Source organism: Glycine soja, chromosome 5 (genome assembly GCF_004193775.1).
Source record: "Glycine soja cultivar W05 chromosome 5, ASM419377v2, whole genome shotgun sequence".
NCBI lineage: Eukaryota > Viridiplantae > Streptophyta > Magnoliopsida > Fabales > Fabaceae > Glycine > Glycine soja.
Window position 1 is genome coordinate 23,751,116 of NC_041006.1, and position 19,748 is coordinate 23,770,863.

General features: G+C 30.4%; 1 protein-coding gene and 1 long non-coding RNA gene across 3 annotated transcripts; one reads left to right on the forward strand and one right to left on the reverse strand.

Annotated features, from left to right (window-relative positions):
* The first annotated feature begins 4,499 nt into the window (after nucleotides 1-4,499).
* LOC114412398 (floral homeotic protein APETALA 2-like) lies at nucleotides 4,500-8,556 on the forward strand. Of its 2 annotated transcripts, none has more exons than XM_028376281.1 (10): nucleotides 4,500-5,542; nucleotides 5,655-5,680; nucleotides 5,904-5,934; nucleotides 6,100-6,187; nucleotides 6,337-6,482; nucleotides 6,596-6,640; nucleotides 6,788-6,876; nucleotides 6,990-7,159; nucleotides 7,298-7,519; nucleotides 7,867-8,556. In XM_028376281.1, the coding sequence occupies exons 1-10, from the start codon at nucleotides 4,953-4,955 to the stop codon at nucleotides 8,062-8,064; spliced, it is 1,605 nt and encodes a 534-aa protein (XP_028232082.1). In that variant the 5' UTR covers nucleotides 4,500-4,952; the 3' UTR covers nucleotides 8,065-8,556. The 2 variants fall into 2 exon arrangements, with proteins under 2 accessions (XP_028232082.1, XP_028232083.1); XM_028376282.1 differs by having other exon boundaries at nucleotides 4,501-5,542; nucleotides 6,993-7,159.
* Nucleotides 8,557-11,556: 3,000 nt separating this feature from the next.
* Nucleotides 11,557-14,310, reverse strand: LOC114412399. The gene is made up of 2 exons (XR_003666714.1): nucleotides 12,219-14,310; nucleotides 11,557-11,819 (listed from the first exon to the last, which is right to left on the reverse strand). It is a non-coding gene; the product is annotated as an uncharacterized LOC114412399 (long non-coding RNA).
* Between the last annotated feature and the right edge of the window lie 5,438 nt (nucleotides 14,311-19,748).

Genomic DNA, 19,748 nt, shown 5'->3' on the forward strand with positions numbered 1-19,748 from the left:
GGTAAATGTTACATTTAAACTAGATACGAGTATATTAGATTTGATTAAAATAAATCACCACTCTTTCTTTTCTGTTTTTTTATTTTTATATGTAGAAAATCACCACTCTTATTAATTTTCATGCTTTCACTAAATATCTTACACACATATATAGAGTAAAAACTAATTTGGTACTTTGGATTAAGGGTGAGAATAAGCTACATTGACCAAATAAGCCTTTGATTAAATATAGGCCTAACATGTATAAGAAACTTAAGATGAAAGTCTGACTTATTATGTGTCATAGGATTTAGTTTTAGGTTTAACTTGACCTATTTGAAAGCCTATCTTAATTTGTTAGCATACTTAAAGATTTATTTTATATTAAATCTTTTATATAAATTCAACTTTTCTTCACATTGAATAATAGATTCATAAATTATTGAAAAAAATTCTATCTAAATCAAACTATAATTTATAAAAATTAAAATTGTCGATATTCAAAACATGAGATAAAGATGAAAATAGTGCAAAGTAAGTTTTATAAGAGTCGATTGATTAAAAACATAGGTATCTGTTAGGTGTTTAAAAAATATGGATGTCCATGAAAGTGACCCCTCATTGATAGTCAATTTTTTCAGTAGTGTGTATGATTTTGATATATTATGACAATTTTAATATAATAATAATATTAAATAAATTATTTTAATTTATATTTACTTAAATCGGTTTATTATTAGACCTAATTTTTTTTAAAATGATCTAAAATCTGACCTTTTTAATTGAGTAGATTTTTATAAAAGTTTAAGCCTTATTTATCTTGAGAAAAGTCTAACCTGATTTGATGTAAGTAATTAGATCATAAGCCCATATCGAAGACCCGAGCCTATTCTCACCTCTACTCTTTGTAGTTTTTTCTTTGTTACATCTCTGAATAGTTGAATATCATTGATGTCCAGTACTAATGCACATAAGTTTTTAGCAACAAATGTCATCAAATTTATATTTCATGAATAGGAGACAAATGCACGTACGTGCTTACTGTCGTGAAATTGATATGTACCATAATTGGGATGGTGGACTGGTGGAGGGTTATACTTGTGGAAAAGAAGAAAATTGTTAAAAAAATACTTGAGCTATACTGATTTTTCTTAAAATAGGAAAACTTGATCCATTCCACTTCATTGCGCATGAAAAGCTTTGTGTTAAGAAAGCATAATTCATTGAATATACTGTAATACTTCAAAAAATTAGTCTCTTAACACTGGATTGATAAAATAGTAAGTTTTTTTTAAAAAAAAAAAGTCGTTTATTTATTTTTACTTGATTTAATATTATAATTTTTAATTATTATACTTATCTGATTTCGTTAATTTATACATAAAATGCTTATGTTTTCATTTTTATACCTGAATTGATTTATCATTTTAAAACTTCTTTTATTTAAAATAGTAAAATTTACCCAAAATCTGAATTTTTTATCTTCAAAATTTATCTAACCTCTTTTCTTAGCCGTTTAATTTAATCAATTAATCAAAATTTCATATAAACTATGATAATATATGATAAAAAAAAAAAAGGCTCTAGCGCTTTTATGGCTTAGGGTTATCTCAAGTAAATTATATTATTTATAAGCTTGAACATTTAACATGCATGAGCTTATTTTGTATGTTCAAAGCGAACTCTATTACACTATTACGCCTGCTACTACAAATTTTTGTGTTGGCATTGGATGTGCATTTAGATGAACTCCTGTTTAAGCAATTTGGCAGCTCCCCACCTATAGGAATTGAGAACATATTTACAAGGAAGAATAGATTTGCAAACGTCTTGGTAAACATTGCATGTGATTTGGGCCGGGTTGAATCTAGTGATGATATAGGAGCATTCTCCTACTTAAGTCAACTTTTAATTTCCGATGTTTGGAGAGTCCTTACTCCCCGTTTAGTTCCTATATAATCTTCTTTTGAGCTTTAGGCTCAATTGAAATAAAATTTGTTTTAAATATATGCTTTAACTTCTAAATATCTTTTCAAAGAATATCTATGAGGCTCTGTATGAGTTAAACATTTTATGTTCATGATTTTACAAGAAAATTTATAAATATACACTCATTTAGTTTTTTTATTTTATTTCACTTCATTTTCTTTTTATTTCTTTCTATTTTTTTATTATATTACTGACTATACGTATATTGGTTTCTCACTTTATCTATTTTTTTATTCTCTTTTATTTTTCGCCCCATTCCATCCCATCTTAACCTTTTGAGGTAGTTGTTGATTATAACCCATTTTATAAATAAGATCAAAGATAAAAAAAGTTGTCTTGAGAAAAATGAAAATGAAAAGTGTACTTTTCCGATGTTATATCCTTTGTCATGTTACTATTACTTGATATTGAAGGATTGTATACTCTTTTGTATCCGGCGATCGTTTTTGAGTCAAGATTTACATATATTTAATCTTTTTGCATTACAACATGTGAGGTTAAGGGAATGTGTATTCTTCGATACCTTGTGATCGTCTTTAAATTGAAATCAACACATATTTAACTTATATGTACCATAATGCTTGTGGGGGAAGGATTGCGTACATACTAGATCTAGTTGGACTCCATATATACTAGATCAATGCTTGTGGGGGAAGGATTGTGTATATACTCTTTGGTTTTTGTTGAATCGACCTACTTGAGACCCATTGATCCAGATGTTAAATGATCTAGTTTAAATATGATGTTATTATATAACACATATTAGATTTAGAAGGCAAGACAAATTATAATTTCAAATCCTAGGAAATCTATTATGAAACAAAAAGTAAAAAAAAAAACTAATTGATTGAAAAAAATGAATTTTAAATTTCAGAGAAATATACTTTATAATTTATTTAAATAACATAGAACACATGTTTTAGAATGCAGGGCATGCTTTTTCTTTTGAGAATAATAGTCACATTTTCTTTAACACTCTACTTCAAAGACTCTTTTTTATGATTGATTACAAATAATTGAAAATTATCCATTTTTGTATGTTTTGTTTCTCATTTAATATAAATCAAGAAAAAAATTATCTAATGTGAAATAAAACCTATTAAAAATATTAATTTTCAATAAATTTTAAGTCTTTGAGGAAAATGTCACACGGAAAGATGAATTTCTTATATATTTTTGTTGGAAGGGAAAACAAAGATTAGAGCGAGGGTGGGGGATAACACGCGCAGTTTGAGGAGAGTGAGGTAGTAGTGTGTAAGAAAGGGTCATAAATACAAGGTACAGCGTAGGAAGGGCATTGGTCGCTCCGAGAACGAAAGAGGCAAAGGTGGCCCTCTTCCCGTACTCTTGGATGGGACTTTTCTAGAAAGAGTTTCCGTTTACTACTATTATTCTCATTTCCTTTTCTGATGCCAAAACCTATCACAAACTCAAACCCCTTCACTCTTTCTTTATTTGCATTGCATACTGTGCTCCTGTAGAGTCGCAGATAAGAAACAAATGTTAAAATACACTTTTTAACATGTTTTTTTAAATGTATTTTTATTATTGATTAAAATTAATTAAAAATTATTTTTTTTTGTAGAATTTATTTTTCATTTAATGATTTTTTCTTTTAATTTTATAATTTTTAACTAATGTGTGTTAATAGCAACGTGTAAAAAAGTGTGATACTAACAATTATTTAATATTTCAAGGAATTCATTCCCCAAAATACCCTCCTCCACCACCCCTAATTACTTTCCTATTTTGTCCTCCGCACATGGTAAAACGTAGTCATAATCCTAAAAAGATAAAAACGCTTGGAGGTGCTTTGCTCATCGAAATGATTAACGATTAGAATTTAGAGGCTAACAATAACAAAAGCTAATTTTGTGTAATTTATCTTTCTTGAGGACTCCTCGCGCTGTCTATTTCCATTACTGGGTAATTAGGCGCCAGAAACACGAGGGAGAAAGACAACCCCGGGATGCTTTTCGATTTGGTTAACGTGGGAAAGTTGTTTAAGAAAGAGATGGTTCTTTCTTTCCCTATTTTCCCAACTCGTATTTAACTCTCTGACTCCCTCTCTAATAAATAGAGAGGAAAAAACAGTAAAAAAAGAAAAAAAATTGAAAGAAAGGATCAAACACAAAAAAAATCACAAATAAATAGTTAATTAAAATTATATTAGTCTTAATTTTCTTAAATAAAATTAAATTTCATCTTAAAATTAATTTATTAATTTACATTGAGTGAAGTTATCTAATAAATATATAAATTATATTTTAAGGAGTGACCCTCATACGGGATTTGATATTTCTCAACAAATAAGATTTCAACGGTAAGTTTTATGAATTCAAAACACATAATTGAAAAAAATAGAATTTTATTAAAAATGATTAATTAATTTCTCAGAAAAGATAAAACGATAAATACTGTGACATGATAAAAAAACACAAAAATAAAAATTAAAACATAAATAGAAATATTTGTTTTTTCGAGTGACGAATGACAAAAAAAAAGGACAATTTAGAGAGAGTGGAAATAATGAGTCACATTGAAAAGTAAAGAGAGAAGCAAGTGGTGTGAGAGAGAGAGAGGGGGTGTTAAGGAGAGGGTGAGATGCCTTCGTCTAAGCTTGCTCAAACTGGCCTCGTCTATGCTGTATTGGGCAGTTGTGGAATACAAAGATCTTTGAACATCTCCTTTACTACATTTTTGCAACACCTACCCCTTTCTCTCTCTCTCTTTCACTCATCCTAGGTTTGATTTTTCCTTCTCTCAATTCCCAACCTCGCATCTCCCATTATTTTATTCTCAAACCACGACAACAAAAGCACAAACTTGGTTTCTCAATTTCTTCCTCTCGATCCTACCCGAGTTAAATTAAAAACAAGAGGAGAGAAAACAAAACAGAACAAAATAAAGGTTTGGTCTTTTGAAGTGGGAGTGAGGAATCAGACATCTGGGTTGGTTGCTTGCTAGGTTCGGTTAATGTTAGAATGTGGGATCTCAACGACTCACCCGATCAGAGGATTAACAAGGACGAGGAATCCGAAGAAGGGTGTTCTTCCCTCAATAAAACTTCCTTCGATGGAGATGATGACAACAACAACAACAAAGGCAAAAGGGTTGGATCTGTTTCCAATTCAAGCTCTTCAGCAGTAGTCATCGGAGACGGGTCAGAAGAAGAGTACGAGGAGGAAGAAGAAGATGAAGAAGGTGTTGGTGTTGGTGGTGGAAGAAGTATGAAGAAACGTAGCAGCAAGATTTTCGGGTTCTCTGTGACCCAAAATGAAGAAGAGTCCATGGACAGTGACCATCCACCTGTGACTAGACAATTTTTTCCGGTGGAAGATGCTGACGTGGCGGTTGCAACCGGTGGTGGTGGAACCGGTGTAAGCTCAACGTTCCCTCGTGCTCACTGGGTAGGTGTGAAATTTTGCCAATCAGAAACACTTGGCACCGGAAAATCATCAGTGGAAGTTTCTCAGCCTATGAAGAAGAGTCGCCGAGGACCGAGGTCAAGGAGCTCTCAGTATAGAGGAGTCACCTTCTACAGAAGAACGGGTCGCTGGGAGTCTCATATATGGTTAGTAATTAATAATTTCCTTCCATTTCATGAAAATTGTGTTTCTTTTTCCTTCTCGACAATCAAAATTTGATTTGTTTTTTTTTTTTTTCTGGTTCTATTTGTGTTGCAGGGATTGTGGAAAACAAGTGTATCTAGGTAAGTTCATTGTCAACTATTATGATTGTGTATGTGTGTGAAATGTGAAACTGTGGCAGTTATTTTTCCTAAATATTGTTTTAAGCGGCTAAAACGGTTTTTTGTGTGTTTTTTTGTCTTGGCTGTGATGTGGTGGTAGAGACAAAGAGTGTGGGTGGGATTTTTTTTTTTTTTTTTTGTGGTGACTGACTTGATGGTTTTTGTCTGGGTAAAATTTGTCTAGGTGGATTTGACACAGCACATGCGGCTGCTCGGTGAGCCCTTGCCCCCCTCCTCTAGTATTATACCAAGCTTGTAATATAACTTTTTCTATGTCTTGAATTGAACCTAATCTAATTATCAAATATTATAAATCACATTTCGTTGTGGGGGAATGTGAGGCTCAAAGAAAATTGTGTATTTTCCATCTCTCTTTGCAGTGCATATGATAGAGCGGCTATTAAATTCCGAGGAGTGGAGGCGGACATTAACTTCAACATTGAAGATTATGAAGATGACTTGAAGCAGGTGATCAATTTGTGAATATTTATATTTTGTTTTATCTTATCTTGAACAGTCACACCTCATACGTATAGGATCACCTTATCTCCTACAGTTAGTGCTATTTTTTCTGTCTTGAAGTACTCTCATGATTTTGTTAAATGCAATGTTAATAGATGAGCAATCTTACCAAGGAAGAGTTCGTGCACGTGCTTCGCCGACAAAGCACTGGATTTCCGAGAGGGAGTTCCAAGTATCGAGGTGTCACTTTGCACAAGTGTGGAAGATGGGAGGCTCGAATGGGCCAATTTTTAGGGAAAAAGTATGTGTTATTTTCTTATCTTTATTTCTTTTTTCTTGAATTTTCTATTTGTTGTTGCTATTCTAAATTTTTCTTAATTGTCATGACTGAGATTAATTCTTATGATTCATTAGGTACGTTTATTTGGGTCTCTTCGACACTGAGATCGAAGCTGCAAGGTAATTAACATATCTTGTTTTGGTCACGTTGTTAATTGTCATTTCTTTTTCACCTTCCAATTACTAGATTACCCATCTCTATCAAAGAATATAAACTATTATTATTCATCTTTAGGGTTTTAATTTTGGTCCACACTTTTACCATAGGGCTTATGACAAAGCTGCCATAAAATGCAACGGCAAAGAGGCGGTAACAAATTTTGATCCCAGCATCTATGACAATGAGCTCAATTCCGGTAAGCGATGATGGACTACATAAAACTATATACTTTTTTTTCTATTAATTCGTGTTTATGTTTTATTAATTACATCCACATATATAATTTATGTGTATATGTATACGTATTAGCAGAATCCACAGGTAACGCTCCAGATCACAATCTGGATTTAAGTTTGGGCAATTCAACTTCAAACCCTGGCAACGATCAAGCGTTGGGGAATCAAGCCCCAAATGCTGTAACCCATGATCAGCACATGCCATCTGAGTCTAATTGGCGTAATGGGGGAATCAAGCCTAAGGTTCTTACTTCATACACTTTATAATATAATTTATTATTAGTAGTAGTAGTAGTATTTTGTTTGATGGTTTGTTCATTCCTTTTTAAGTTTCCTAATATTCTTCCTTTTTATTTCCTGCTTATTAATTTTTCCATTCAGCTGGTGAATATACTCCCAAAACCATGTTACAGAAGCAACAACAAGGACACACATGGAAGGGATGTGCACGGGGAGAGTGAAACACTGAGGATGCTAAGTCAAACCCACCTTCATTCTCCAGCCTTCAATGAAATGCAACAAAGATATGGTCCCTACAGGTCTCCGGGAGGAGAGTCTCAAATGCTTCAAAATTTTGCGCACATTCACCCACCAAATTTTCATGTGGGTACCTCCTCAATTAATTTTACTTTAGCTCACACATTAAATAGACATAAGAAAATATAGAAACACGAGCCACCCACTATTATTACCATCATTGAAACACATTAGCATTAGAATTGTAAGCACAATTCTTTTTTCTCGTTAACCAATGTCCTTTGAGTATGGGTTAATAAATTAATTGAAAAAATTATTTATTATAGAAATCATAACATAGAGAAACAGTATAATTTTTTATCTTACAATAAAAATATTTTCATTTTAAATTTTTTAAGAACACATGTTAGCATTTTTTTATAATAAATATTTATATTTATATTTATATTTAATTTGTAAATTTGTAAATGTAGTTTCCCAGAAGCAGCATTGGAGGCCGAATTGGGAGTGATCTTTCATTATCAGTGGCTGATCAACAACAGTGGCAAACCGGGCCTTCACGTTATTTAGCAACTGCTGCAGCATCATCAAGTTTCCAACAAGAGATAAGACCCTCTTCTCAAGGTTGGCTGCAGAAAAATGGGCTCCACAGTCTCATGAGACCCTCATGATCCCTATTATAAATAGAGAATTTTCTGCCTCGCCAAGTACTAGTTACATTCAAATAATCGTAATCTGCTCCCTAAGTAATATTATTATTGTTACCCTTCCAGGGTTTCACCCCCAAAAAATTATTATTTTCTTTTCTTAGCATGTAAAATAGGATGCAGTGTTAGATTGTGTCCATGTCCAACCCAGACCCCTCGTCACACAAGGCCACAACTTTACTATTGAGGTGAAAAAGAAAAGGATAAAAGAAAAGAAAAAAAAAAGAAGAGAAAATCCAAATTGGGAACTTACTACTGGTCTGGGGTCAGTCAAACTAACAAACGGACGAAATCTTTAACTAGATATTCTGGGCTCTGACTAAAATTTTAGGATCTTATATAACTCTGATTTTATTGCTTTTCTGCGGTTGTGGTATATTTATGACAGCACCTATTCGTTTCTTGATTTGGGATGTATTGCTATCACATATACATGGTTGTTGTCAATTTGTTCCTTATTTCTCTTTGGTCTTTGAAAAAAACACTTTTCCAAGGAAAGATGCTAGCTTTGGTTGCTTAGAAGGGAAATAATGCCGGGTTGTTTATCTTTGACAAAAAAAAAGTTGAGACAACAAATCTAGCCAAAGCCTAAATGAGAAAAAAAAATCAAAGCTATAATGAATCGGGGAATTTTGTTTTTTGTATTTTTTATATGGATATATAGGAGTAGGGAATCAGAGATACAAAATGGGTTTATTTTCTGGTGTCTTGGAAATGTCATCGGATGGTGATGAATAGTCTCAATCAACGGTGTCCTTTGAATCAGTTCTCTCGGCCAAAAGCAGTCAGACAAAGCCATTATGGTGAGAGGGACCTATGGTTGTTTGTCTAAAGCTTCAAAAGGATACTGATACATGGAGTGAGAGAGAGTGAAAAAAAAAAAAAAAACAAGCGACCAAAAGGGTATAACGGTAAAGGGGTTTTGAGAGGGTTTAACGCTATAACTAGCCATGTCAGTTTTCACCTTTACGACAAAGCAGAAAAGTGAGGACATAAATTAGTGTCTTTGACATTGATTAAAAAGATAAAAAGAAAAATTATAAAAAGATATTTTGATAATCATAGCTCACATTTTGAGAGAAAAAAAACAATGAAAGATTGATATACATATGATACATAGGTGATATGATTTAATAAGAAAAAAAAATAAAAAATAATAAAATTATCAATTAAGTATTTTTAATTTGTAGGTGTCAAAAAAAATATTATTAAAAAATCATAAAAAAATATAAATAATATAATTTATGTCTTTTAGAAAAAGATTTTTTTTTTAATTTTTTAACTAGTGTGGTTAGTAACAATGTTAATTATAAAAGCAAAAACAGGTTTTTTTTGTTTTATCATATAATAATAGGAGGGGATGTACTTTTGTGGAGCAGAGGTTTCATTGGTTAATAGATTGGTTGGGTTCAACTATTCTAGACTTGTGAGTTTGAGAGGGAACATCTTCTGACTCGTTAATGAATCAGACTCAATGTTTGATGATAAAACTTTGTTATCTCGTAGGTTGCAAAAATAATGTGACATTAAAATAATGGTCCATTTCTTCTTTGGACCTTCTGGTTTGGTAAACAACTAAAAAAATCAATTAAAGCATACAAGTTTTCGTCATCACCGGCGTCATCTTACATATTTTGAGCAAAAAGTATGCTCCAAATAATTTAATATAATGAGAACGAAGTTTTAGTTTAGTTGTACTCCGTTTTACTACCAGAATGGAAAAATGATTAAACTTGATGAGTCTGCAAACCTCATTATTTGAGTAAGGAAAAACGATACCCTTTCGTCTATAATATTGATTGATTTGTTGTTACAGCTCACCTCCAAAATGAGATCATTACATTTTTTTGTTTCTTTTCGATGAATTACATAAAAAGAGAAATATAATTAGGGGAGGAAAATATAATAAAAATTCATATAATATTGATATTATCATTTTTATTAAATTATAAATTAATTCTATCTAATGTATTCATTCTTTTACTCTTCTTTTTATCTAGATAGATGAAAAGAAATTCTTATTTTTATTTTTATCTATCTAAATAGTATATTCTTTATTTAATTTTTTTATTTCTCGTAATTTCTCCAATGTCTTCCCTTTATTCTAGCAAAGTATAAAAGTAAGTTTGCTCTAGGTTGTTCTAGATTACAAAAAGACCATCTATTAATAGTCATATTTAATAATGTAATATTTTTAAAAATATTTAACTATAATAAATACATATTTGTATTAAAGTTAGATGCCCAAAAGTAATTGTACCTTAAAAGTGACATTTTTCATTTAGTGTACGGGAATTCGTTATTGTACATTAGAATTTGTGTATAAAAGTATTTTTCAAACTTTAATTCAAATATAGTCTAAACGAAAGATTATAAATTTTGTTTCATATGTATAATAATTCTATTTGATTCGGAAAAAAGATTATTTCTTGCCAAAGATACTCGTAGTGTATACCTTAAAAAATTGCAGGAATATGGGTTGCAAATACACTAAATCTGAAAATTTATTGGTTATATACCCGCATTCAATACCAATAAATGTACGATTATTTTGGATGTGCCTGTAAGGAGTATTGTTTAATTTTCTCTTATCTTTTAAAGTTTAATTGACCAATAAATTTGTGATTTGACTTTGAATAGCACTAAAGCCATAATTACAAAATTATATAGAATCAAAATTCTTTTAAACAAGATTAATGATATTTTTTAAAACGTTTTAATTAAGATAGTAAAATATATCCAAATATTCTTAGTACTCGTAAAAATATCCACAAATCGAATAAGTAAATACTCACAATATTGAGGTTAAGTATAAGATGGATATATATTTATAAATTTACTTGAGGACTAGTGTGGATGGATACTAATATTGTACTATCCAACCCTTTTAGTCATGCACAAATCACACAAAAACACACACACATATATATATAAAATTTTCTATAAAAATAATTATATTTTTTTTATTAATACTTTAAATCTTTTAATCTCTAACAGTATCATTATTCAATCATTATCATAGATTGAAAAATACTATACCTTTAATTAGAGTTTTTGTTAAACGATTAGGACATTAACTTTAATAATGACTATATTTACTACTAAAAAAAAGGTTTTTTACGACGGTTAATAAGTGCATTTAACGACGGTTGATACCGTCATTGTTTAAAATGTCATTAAAATGAAATTAGTTTTTACGACGGTTATTATAATAACCATCTTTAAATGTAGAAACCTTTCAAAGACGGTTATTAGCTAATAGCCGTCTTTGTATGCTATGTCAGAGTTTACATTCAAAGACAATTATTTGCTAATAACCGTCTTTGAACTGTGTGTCAGAATAGGTTTTAAAGACGGTTATTAGATAATAACCGTCTTTAAAAGGTGTGTCAGACTTTAAAATCAAAGACGGTTATTTGCTAATAACCGCCTTTGAATGTTGTGCCAAATTTTAGATGGAGTAGTACAATAAATAGGTTTACCACAAATAACAATATATGCTGAATCATTGTCAACCAGTTTCAACTATTAGTATGTATTTAATAATCATAATTATCTTAAAAATTCATATGAACTGAATCTATCATTCAGGTTTGACAACAATCTCATAAAAGGATTTTGTGTAGAGATGGACACAACTTGATGAATTTGATTCATCAGGTTCTGGAACATCCCCAAGGATCACATCAAACTTCTTTGGAGACATCTCTAGTTCATACCTGAAGATAAAAAAAAACATATTCAGTCCATCTACATTATTTCAATTCATACATTAAAAAAAAAGATTGCAAGAGGAAATGTAATAAAAGTGAAAGATCTCATGGATTGTCAGCAAATTTTTTAATTGGTTGTCCACATATGAACTCATGTGCAACTTTTCATTCCACTAAGAAAGGATTTTTTTTTCTTCAGAAAATGGAAGTATATCTTATGGTTTGTAATCCAACTAAAAAAGAAGGAATTGAAAAGACATGCGCACGGATCAAACCAGCTATGGTCTGTGGTTAATTAAGCATATTAAACTCAGATCATGAATGGAAGACAAGTTTAGTTTGAGTTAAAATCTACATAATCAGTTAACAAGGGATATGCCACACGGTCTCTATATGGACACTTACCTTATCGATATCACATATTATGACTTTCTCAAGGACTTGGTGCCTTGGTGTCTCTCTTGCTCTAGACCATCCACCTCCTCCCGTTATAAATACAGTTTATGGTCTGCTCTTGTCAACAATTAATTGGTTAGAAATGCAAACATTTATCCATAGGATAAAAAAACCTTTAAAAAGAGATATATAGAAGTATTCATCCAATTCTGTCTTTTACAAATGGCCATCCATCACGATAGCCTACTCATATACACAAGGTAAATATATAAGTGAATTATCTATTTGCTGCAAGATAGATCATATAATTAATTAGATTTCTATGTTTGGAGAAAAAAAACTACCATACTAAATTATTATCTGGGCAATCAATGGTATATTTAATTACAAAGCTTAATTGAGAGAAATTAAAGCATATTATCTTAATCAGAAAATTAACAACCTAGTGCAAATACAAGTTAATAACATATACACATGCATGAGTATGTGCTAGCTAGTTAAAGGCATACAGAATGGTACCATGTATAGGGCTGGAAGAACAAGAAAAACACGTATAGGATTACTTTTATCTTGTGAGGCTCCTACAAGCTAATGAATGGATATCCACAATTAATATGAATTGAAGGTTTTGGAAATCTCCACAATCTCATTGTGCCTGCCAGTTAAAATCTTGCTTGAGGGTGCATACAAAGCTTGAATGGCTAGTTAAAAGCTGGTTAATTGAATATGAGAAGAAGAGATTAGAGTCAATTTGTTTAAACTTATTTTAAAAAAATACTTATGTTAATAAAATAAGCAACTTTGTTTTCTCAATATGTTTGTCTAAAGTATTGCATAAAAAATAGTTTTTTGTTTGTTTTAAGAAGAAAATTCTTCTATATGCTTAATAATATAAATACTTTTTAAAAAAATATTTATTTTAAAATTGTTTTATTTAAGTTTAAATAACACCAAGAAGCTGTTCTTGTTGAAAGTCCATCAATAAAAAAAAGGTTAGATAAAACCAGAATGTACAGACCCCATCTAAAAGAGCAGCAAACTAATAAAAAAGAAAATGTGCACGCATGTGATAAACAATCACGATGTTTCATCCACATGCATGACTATCTGTTTGATGGTTAGATGCATTAAGATTTTGGAACTCACTAGCCCCTCGAAGCTACACACTGTGGCACCAAATATTGATGATGAAATATCAAAATCAAGATATGAAATAGGCAGCTTATACACAAGTTCATATGTGACAAGAACACTATTTCAGTTTGACAGAAAAATCGAAAAATTGAAAGCCAAGCCTATCAAAGTACTAATAATTTATTTTATCATTACAATAATTATAAAATATACTTTTTATTATAAAAAAGTATTAATAATTTTTTACTTATTTTCAGCTAATACTCAAAGTAGCTTCTGAAAATAATCATATAGATAAATTTTAGTTTATTTTTTAAAAAAACTAAACAAACACACTAAGAAATTTTAAAAGTGATTTTTCATGAAAAAAGTTAAAACAAATGGGCTCTAAAATGCTCCTGAAATGCCAAAGTTAATTGCATACAAAAAAAAATTTGTATTAACTTCTTCTCGGCAAAACGGTGTCGCCGAGAATCAAGTTCGTTTCGTTGACGCTACTCACAACCGAGCTACTCTTCATGGCTTTCGTTTTCTTCTTCTTCCCCTTCTTCTTTTTAATGCTAGCCTCGGATCCTGAAATGGCGGAGTTGGCTCTTACATCCATGGCTCGATGGTGGCGCGCCACGGCTTCAGTGGCGTCGAGCATGGAGCTAGTATCGCTCTTGGTCCGGTGAAGCTCAGGCATGGGAGTTGCGACGACGGAGGGGTGGGTGCGGCGAACTTGGAGGGCGGTGAAGCGCATGCCGAGCAGAGTGCGGTTGTTGTGGAAGGGTTTGAAATCACGTTCAATTCCAATAACTGGAACGGTGTATTTGAGACATTTTTTTTCTAATTTTATATGGATAGACGAATGAATTAGGCAATGAAAGTGAAAGAGACATAGAGAGGGAAGAGAAAGAGACGGAGAGAGCGAAGAGAGAAGAGAAAGAGGCGCGGAGAGAGGGAAGAAGCGCTGCCCAATGAGAGAGAGAGAGAGAAAGTCACAATTCCAAAAAAAAGCTACTAGCTGTCAGACGGAGAGAGAAAGCAAAAATCACAATTTTAAAAAATCACAATACAAAAAAGTTACCAGCTGTACATTTAATTACGACGGTTTTTTCAAATAATCGCTTTTAAAATCACAATTTTAGGACGGTTATTTGAAAACCATTTTTGTTATTAATAAATTTATTATATATTGTACTTCGATATCTTTTTAAAATGGTTTTTTATCAATCGACGACGTAGTTGACGCGTCGTAGTAGATACTTTTTTTAGTAGTGGTTGTCTTTATAATTTTACTTATTCATGACTTGAATTTGAAGTGATTAATGTTATGTTTACTTTTTTTTTAATATTATGTGTATACTTTTAATGTTATGTTTGAATTATTTAAGAATGAATTTTTACTATAATTATAGTAATTGTTTTAATGAATTTTTTTATTGATTTATTATTGTTAACCTTATACATAAGTAAAATGGTGTAAGTATGAATATTTAGTTACCCAGTAATAACGAGAATGAAGATTAAAATTACTAGTAACATGAATATGAAATCGGATATGAGTATTATTTTTAAATGTGGAATGGATACTATAAGACTTTATCTAAAATCTACTCATTATCATCCCTAATTCTAACCTGAGTTAGGAAAAATATTTAATTTTTATGTCATATCATTGAGGACAAAATTTCAATTTTTTTCATTATGATTACAAGCATTTTTTTAATCGTGATGATCATTTAATGATATAGTCATGCAAATAAATATATAAAATATTAATATCTCTTTGTAAATTTTGTGTATTTATGCAAAATGTTTTTTTTAATTCATAGTATTAATGTATCTAAGCTGATAATATCTTGAAGAGCTTATAATGGATGAAGAACTACCGTGGTCCAGGATTTAGATCCCGTTATACAAACCCTCACGAGAGTAAGTTAAGAATCATGAGAGCCAGTGCAGGATACATGAACAAGTAGAGGTTCAGTGAGTGGTGGTCCAAAGATTTGATGCAATGGACCTTGATTCTACGTAAAGAAAAGAAGAGAACAAAGCCAGTAAATTGCAGATTGGAGTACAAAGTGAGACTCTGCAGTTCAGTGTTCAGTATAGGTTAAAGCCCGTCTCACCTTAGATCTTTTTTTCTTTGCATCTTATCAATGAGACACTGCTACACCCCAGACAGACTCATTTCCCTTTCACAATTTCTCTCTCTTTCTACCCCCAACATCCCTCTTTGTTTTTTCTTTCTTTTTCTTAGTAGGTTTATTTTACCCTCGGAAGTTTAAGATTTAAGGCAAATATAAACAAAAAAGGTAAAAGAAGAAACACGGGAAATGTTAAACCTACATGGCATTTTTAAGAGAGTGTATAACTGGAGTGAAAAGAAGATAGATATATAGGAAATAAAATAAAATAAAAGAAAGTGATAGATAACGAAAATAATTTAATAAAAAAATATGAGTAAAAAAAGAAAAACCTGAAGTGTATAATAATAATAATAGATAAAGGTTGTTGTACCCTATTCTTGATCTTGACTTTTATTTGTACATTTTACCTGCAAATGTCGATACATGTTTAAAACAAAAATAATAATAATTATGTACAAATAGAGAATAAAAAAAATAAAAAATCTTTAATATAATTTTTCATCTAGTCAATTTTGTCTCATTCTCTCACTTCTACTCACTCACTAGGAAATTACCCAATTACAATTGCCCACCACAAACATATCCAATTGCAGTTACAAAATTTTGTTTATAGATAGTTTCTTCCCTTGGTGGGGTTTCTTCTCGCTTCCTCTAATCTTCTCTATCTTTACTTTCATTTTAATTTTCTCATCTCCTTCCAGAATTGGGATCAGTTCTAGATCATTGGTTGGGGATTGATCAAGTTGCCGAATATCTTTATTTTCTTCCCTGTGATGCTGAGTTCCCACATGAAGTTGAAGAGAAGAGGGCACTTGAAGTGATTAGTTTTTCTTTTTGTTGATGTTGTTTTCTGATTGTTTATCTATGCCTCGATTTTTCTGTTTGTTGATCAATTTCATGTTTTTTAGTTTCATCTTTTCAATTCAGTTTTTTTTTTGGGTTTATAGTGTTTCTTTTTTCCTTTTGATTTTTTTGGGTTGCAACTGTTTTTGATAAAATTTTTATTCTTTTATAAATTTTGAAACTACAATTGGATAAGTAGCACATTTTTCTCCCTCACATCCTTCTCTTATGCTTCTTCTCATCACTTTATCTATTTATCTCCAATTTTTTTTATTTCAACTTATTCTTACACATCTTTCTATATTTTATTTTGTTTGTTTATTACTAATTACTATTTTAATTAATTTAACATGATTTTCATGAGATATGCAATTGAAATTGTCATTATCAACAAAGAAATAATTTATGAAAAAAGAGAGAGAGAGAAAATATTTTTTTCAAAACCAAGATTAGTGTAATTTTTCTATGACAATTGATTATTTTTATTTTTAGTTATATTGTTCAGTTTGTTTTTAATTCTGTCATTCATTCAATAGAATTAAGAAATTATAATATATTAGTTTTTGACGTAATAGAAGAATAAAATATGGACATACAGATACCATAACACCTGTATTTTCGATGATAATAATAATAATAATAATAATAATAATAATAATAATAATAATAATAATAATAATAATAATAATAATAATAGGTGACCTGAAAAAGAAAAAAGAAATCCAAAAGAGTAACCTCGGTCCAGTGAAAAAAAAAAAATGGAAATCCAAGAGAGTAAAGTCATCAAGCAAATGGGTTGGGGGTCGAGACCACCTTTTTTACCCTTTAAGTTGGGTGTTTCTAAATATGGGATTTCTTGAACGGTTGGAAAATAATTGGGGTCTACGTGCAACAAATTTTCTTTTTTCAAAGACAAAGTTCTTTCCCCATCCTATAGTTTTTATAGGAAATGAATTCTCAGCAGTTGTGCTTGAGATCTCACTCTTTCAAAATAAATTATATATTTTAAATAATTGACTCAAAAAAATTTATACTCTTGAGTGATGACTAGAAAACCCTGCATTTGGTTTATGAAAACACGAAATCAAGGTCATTTTTATAATAATTGGTGGCAAGTGGTGAGTGTGGTTGGCGAGCTTGTGTTTGATGCTACTATACTATATACTATATAATAATAAATCTGTGCACATGATAGTGACTGCGACAGAGGCTAGGACTTGTGTGAGGAGTCATTGGTCCTATCACACACATTGTGCTCTCAATTGTTAGATCGCTTTCATCATTCACTCAGACAAACTACTCCTTTGGTTTTCCATTCTGGGACGCGCTTCCTCCCTCTTCTCTCTCTCATTCCAGTTTCACCGACTACAAATATACACTACCTTGTGTTGTGTGTGCCTTATCTTATCTTATTTATCTCTCTTGTTGTTGCATACACAATATACACTTTCCTTTTCTGGTATTCTTGTGGGTTTGTTATTGAATTCACCTGCATCTGCTTGGAGTTTTCTACCATGCATAATAGCGAGGAGGTATATGTGTAATTTTGTGTTAGATTAGATCCTACACGTACCCATGTGAGATTTCAGCAGCCGTTCCTCCCACATATGGTTATTTTGTCTTTACCATCACTTCCATATTTAATTAAATTTGGCTATTTATAGGAGAATAAGATTCTTTTATAATGAATATTTCTAATATAAATAAATAACTAAAGTGTATTTATGAGTTTGCATTTCCTTTTAAAAAATTGTATATTTTTTCCTAATTGATGATATTAGTACGGAATAAATTTTATTGAAAAAGAATTTAAACTCTAAATCACTTAATTTAGAGAAATAAATCATTATTATATTTTTCAACCTTTGTTGGCAACTTTATTTAGAATAGTAAGTTATTTATTTAAAACGGTCATAATGTTAATAACTTGTATGTTTAAATTAAAAGGAAAAATACACTTTAGTATTATTATGTACAAATTTTGCAAAAGAATACGGTTGAGGATAAAATTATATAAGTGTAATATTGGAAGTATTTTTGGTATATTTTCCAATTAAAATTAAAATTTTATTTTAATAACAAGTTTCGGTTTTTAATATTGGATTTTATGTAAGTTGTTGAAATAAAATTTTAGTTTTACTAAGTATTATCCTATGCGGAGTAATTAGTTGAAGGACATAATTAAAATAAAGTTTGCAAAATTACCTTCCAAATAACTTTTATTTTATGTTTGTTTTCCTATTTCTTGATTATCTCTTCAATATATAGGAAGAAATTAACCATTAACATTATATAGACATACATCATAAAATATAAATTTATTCAAATTCACATTCACTCCTTTAGTTTTTTTATTTTTATTTTTTATTTTATTTTAAATATTGAGCATCCCTTACATATTATCTGAAATAAATTGTCACTTTAGATCAATCAAATTCATATCTAATTTATCTAACTGAATTTTTTTCATTTAAAATTGGAAAAATATTTGAGCACTTAGATTTAGTAATTTTTCACTTAACCATATGGATGAGTAATTAAATAATGTTAATCCAATTATGCTGTATATGAGTGATTTAAAAACATTATATTTTCTGTAAAAAAATATTATATTAATTATGATTTGTAAATATCTTATTTAAGAATTGATTAAGAAAATCAAAGAAACTAAAATTTTCAGTCGATTAAATAACTAATTAAAGAAGAAAACTATTGATTTGATTTATAAACACATAATATACGTGTCAAAAAAATCAAAAGAGTTCTACTATTTATAATTACAAATATGGCTACATCACGGTGTGTTTGATTCACTAAAAAAAATAAAATAAAAGATTAAACATCACAAAAATATCTATCTAATGTTTGATTTAAAGAATGATTGAGGGAAAGTATAGAATAAAGAACAATTGACTAGACAAATTCCCCAAAACTTGTAATTCACTAAATATTGGTATAACTTTTTGTCCAGTGTCTAGCAAAAGTAAAAATATAATACTATCTCTATTCACCTCCCTCATGTCCCTCGCTGCGGATCTCTTGTACCGCTCCTCCCTCTCCATTCTCGTCATCCCCAACACCTATCTCGCGGCCAACGATCACCTTTCCGCGATTGTCCTCGCCGACGTTTTTCGCTATCACGTCCTCCTCCAGTTCCTCTTCTGATTCGACCTCTGCGCCCTCCCCACCTACAACAAGTTCATTATCACACTCCTTCAAACCACTGACCACGCATACATGTGCACATTTTTATTAGTTATTTGAAAGTTAAAAAAAGAAAAATTAAATCACATGTTTGATGGAAGTTGTATAAATGAGTTCCTACATACTTTCGATTCTTTTTTCATAACAAGCAGAATACTGAAATTAAAAAAACTGTGAATATAAAAAGAATTAAAACTCAAATTTAATAAAATTTTCCCACTAA

Coding starts and splice junctions, on each gene's coding strand:
- LOC114412398 (XM_028376281.1), top strand. CDS start 4,953: ATGTGGGATCTCAACGACTCACCCGATCAGAGGATTAACAAGGACGAG. Junction 5,543..5,654: donor CGCTGGGAGTCTCATATATG/GTTAGTAATTAA, acceptor TTTGTGTTGCAG/GGATTGTGGAAAACAAGTGT. Junction 6,483..6,595: donor GGCCAATTTTTAGGGAAAAA/GTATGTGTTATT, acceptor ATGATTCATTAG/GTACGTTTATTTGGGTCTCT.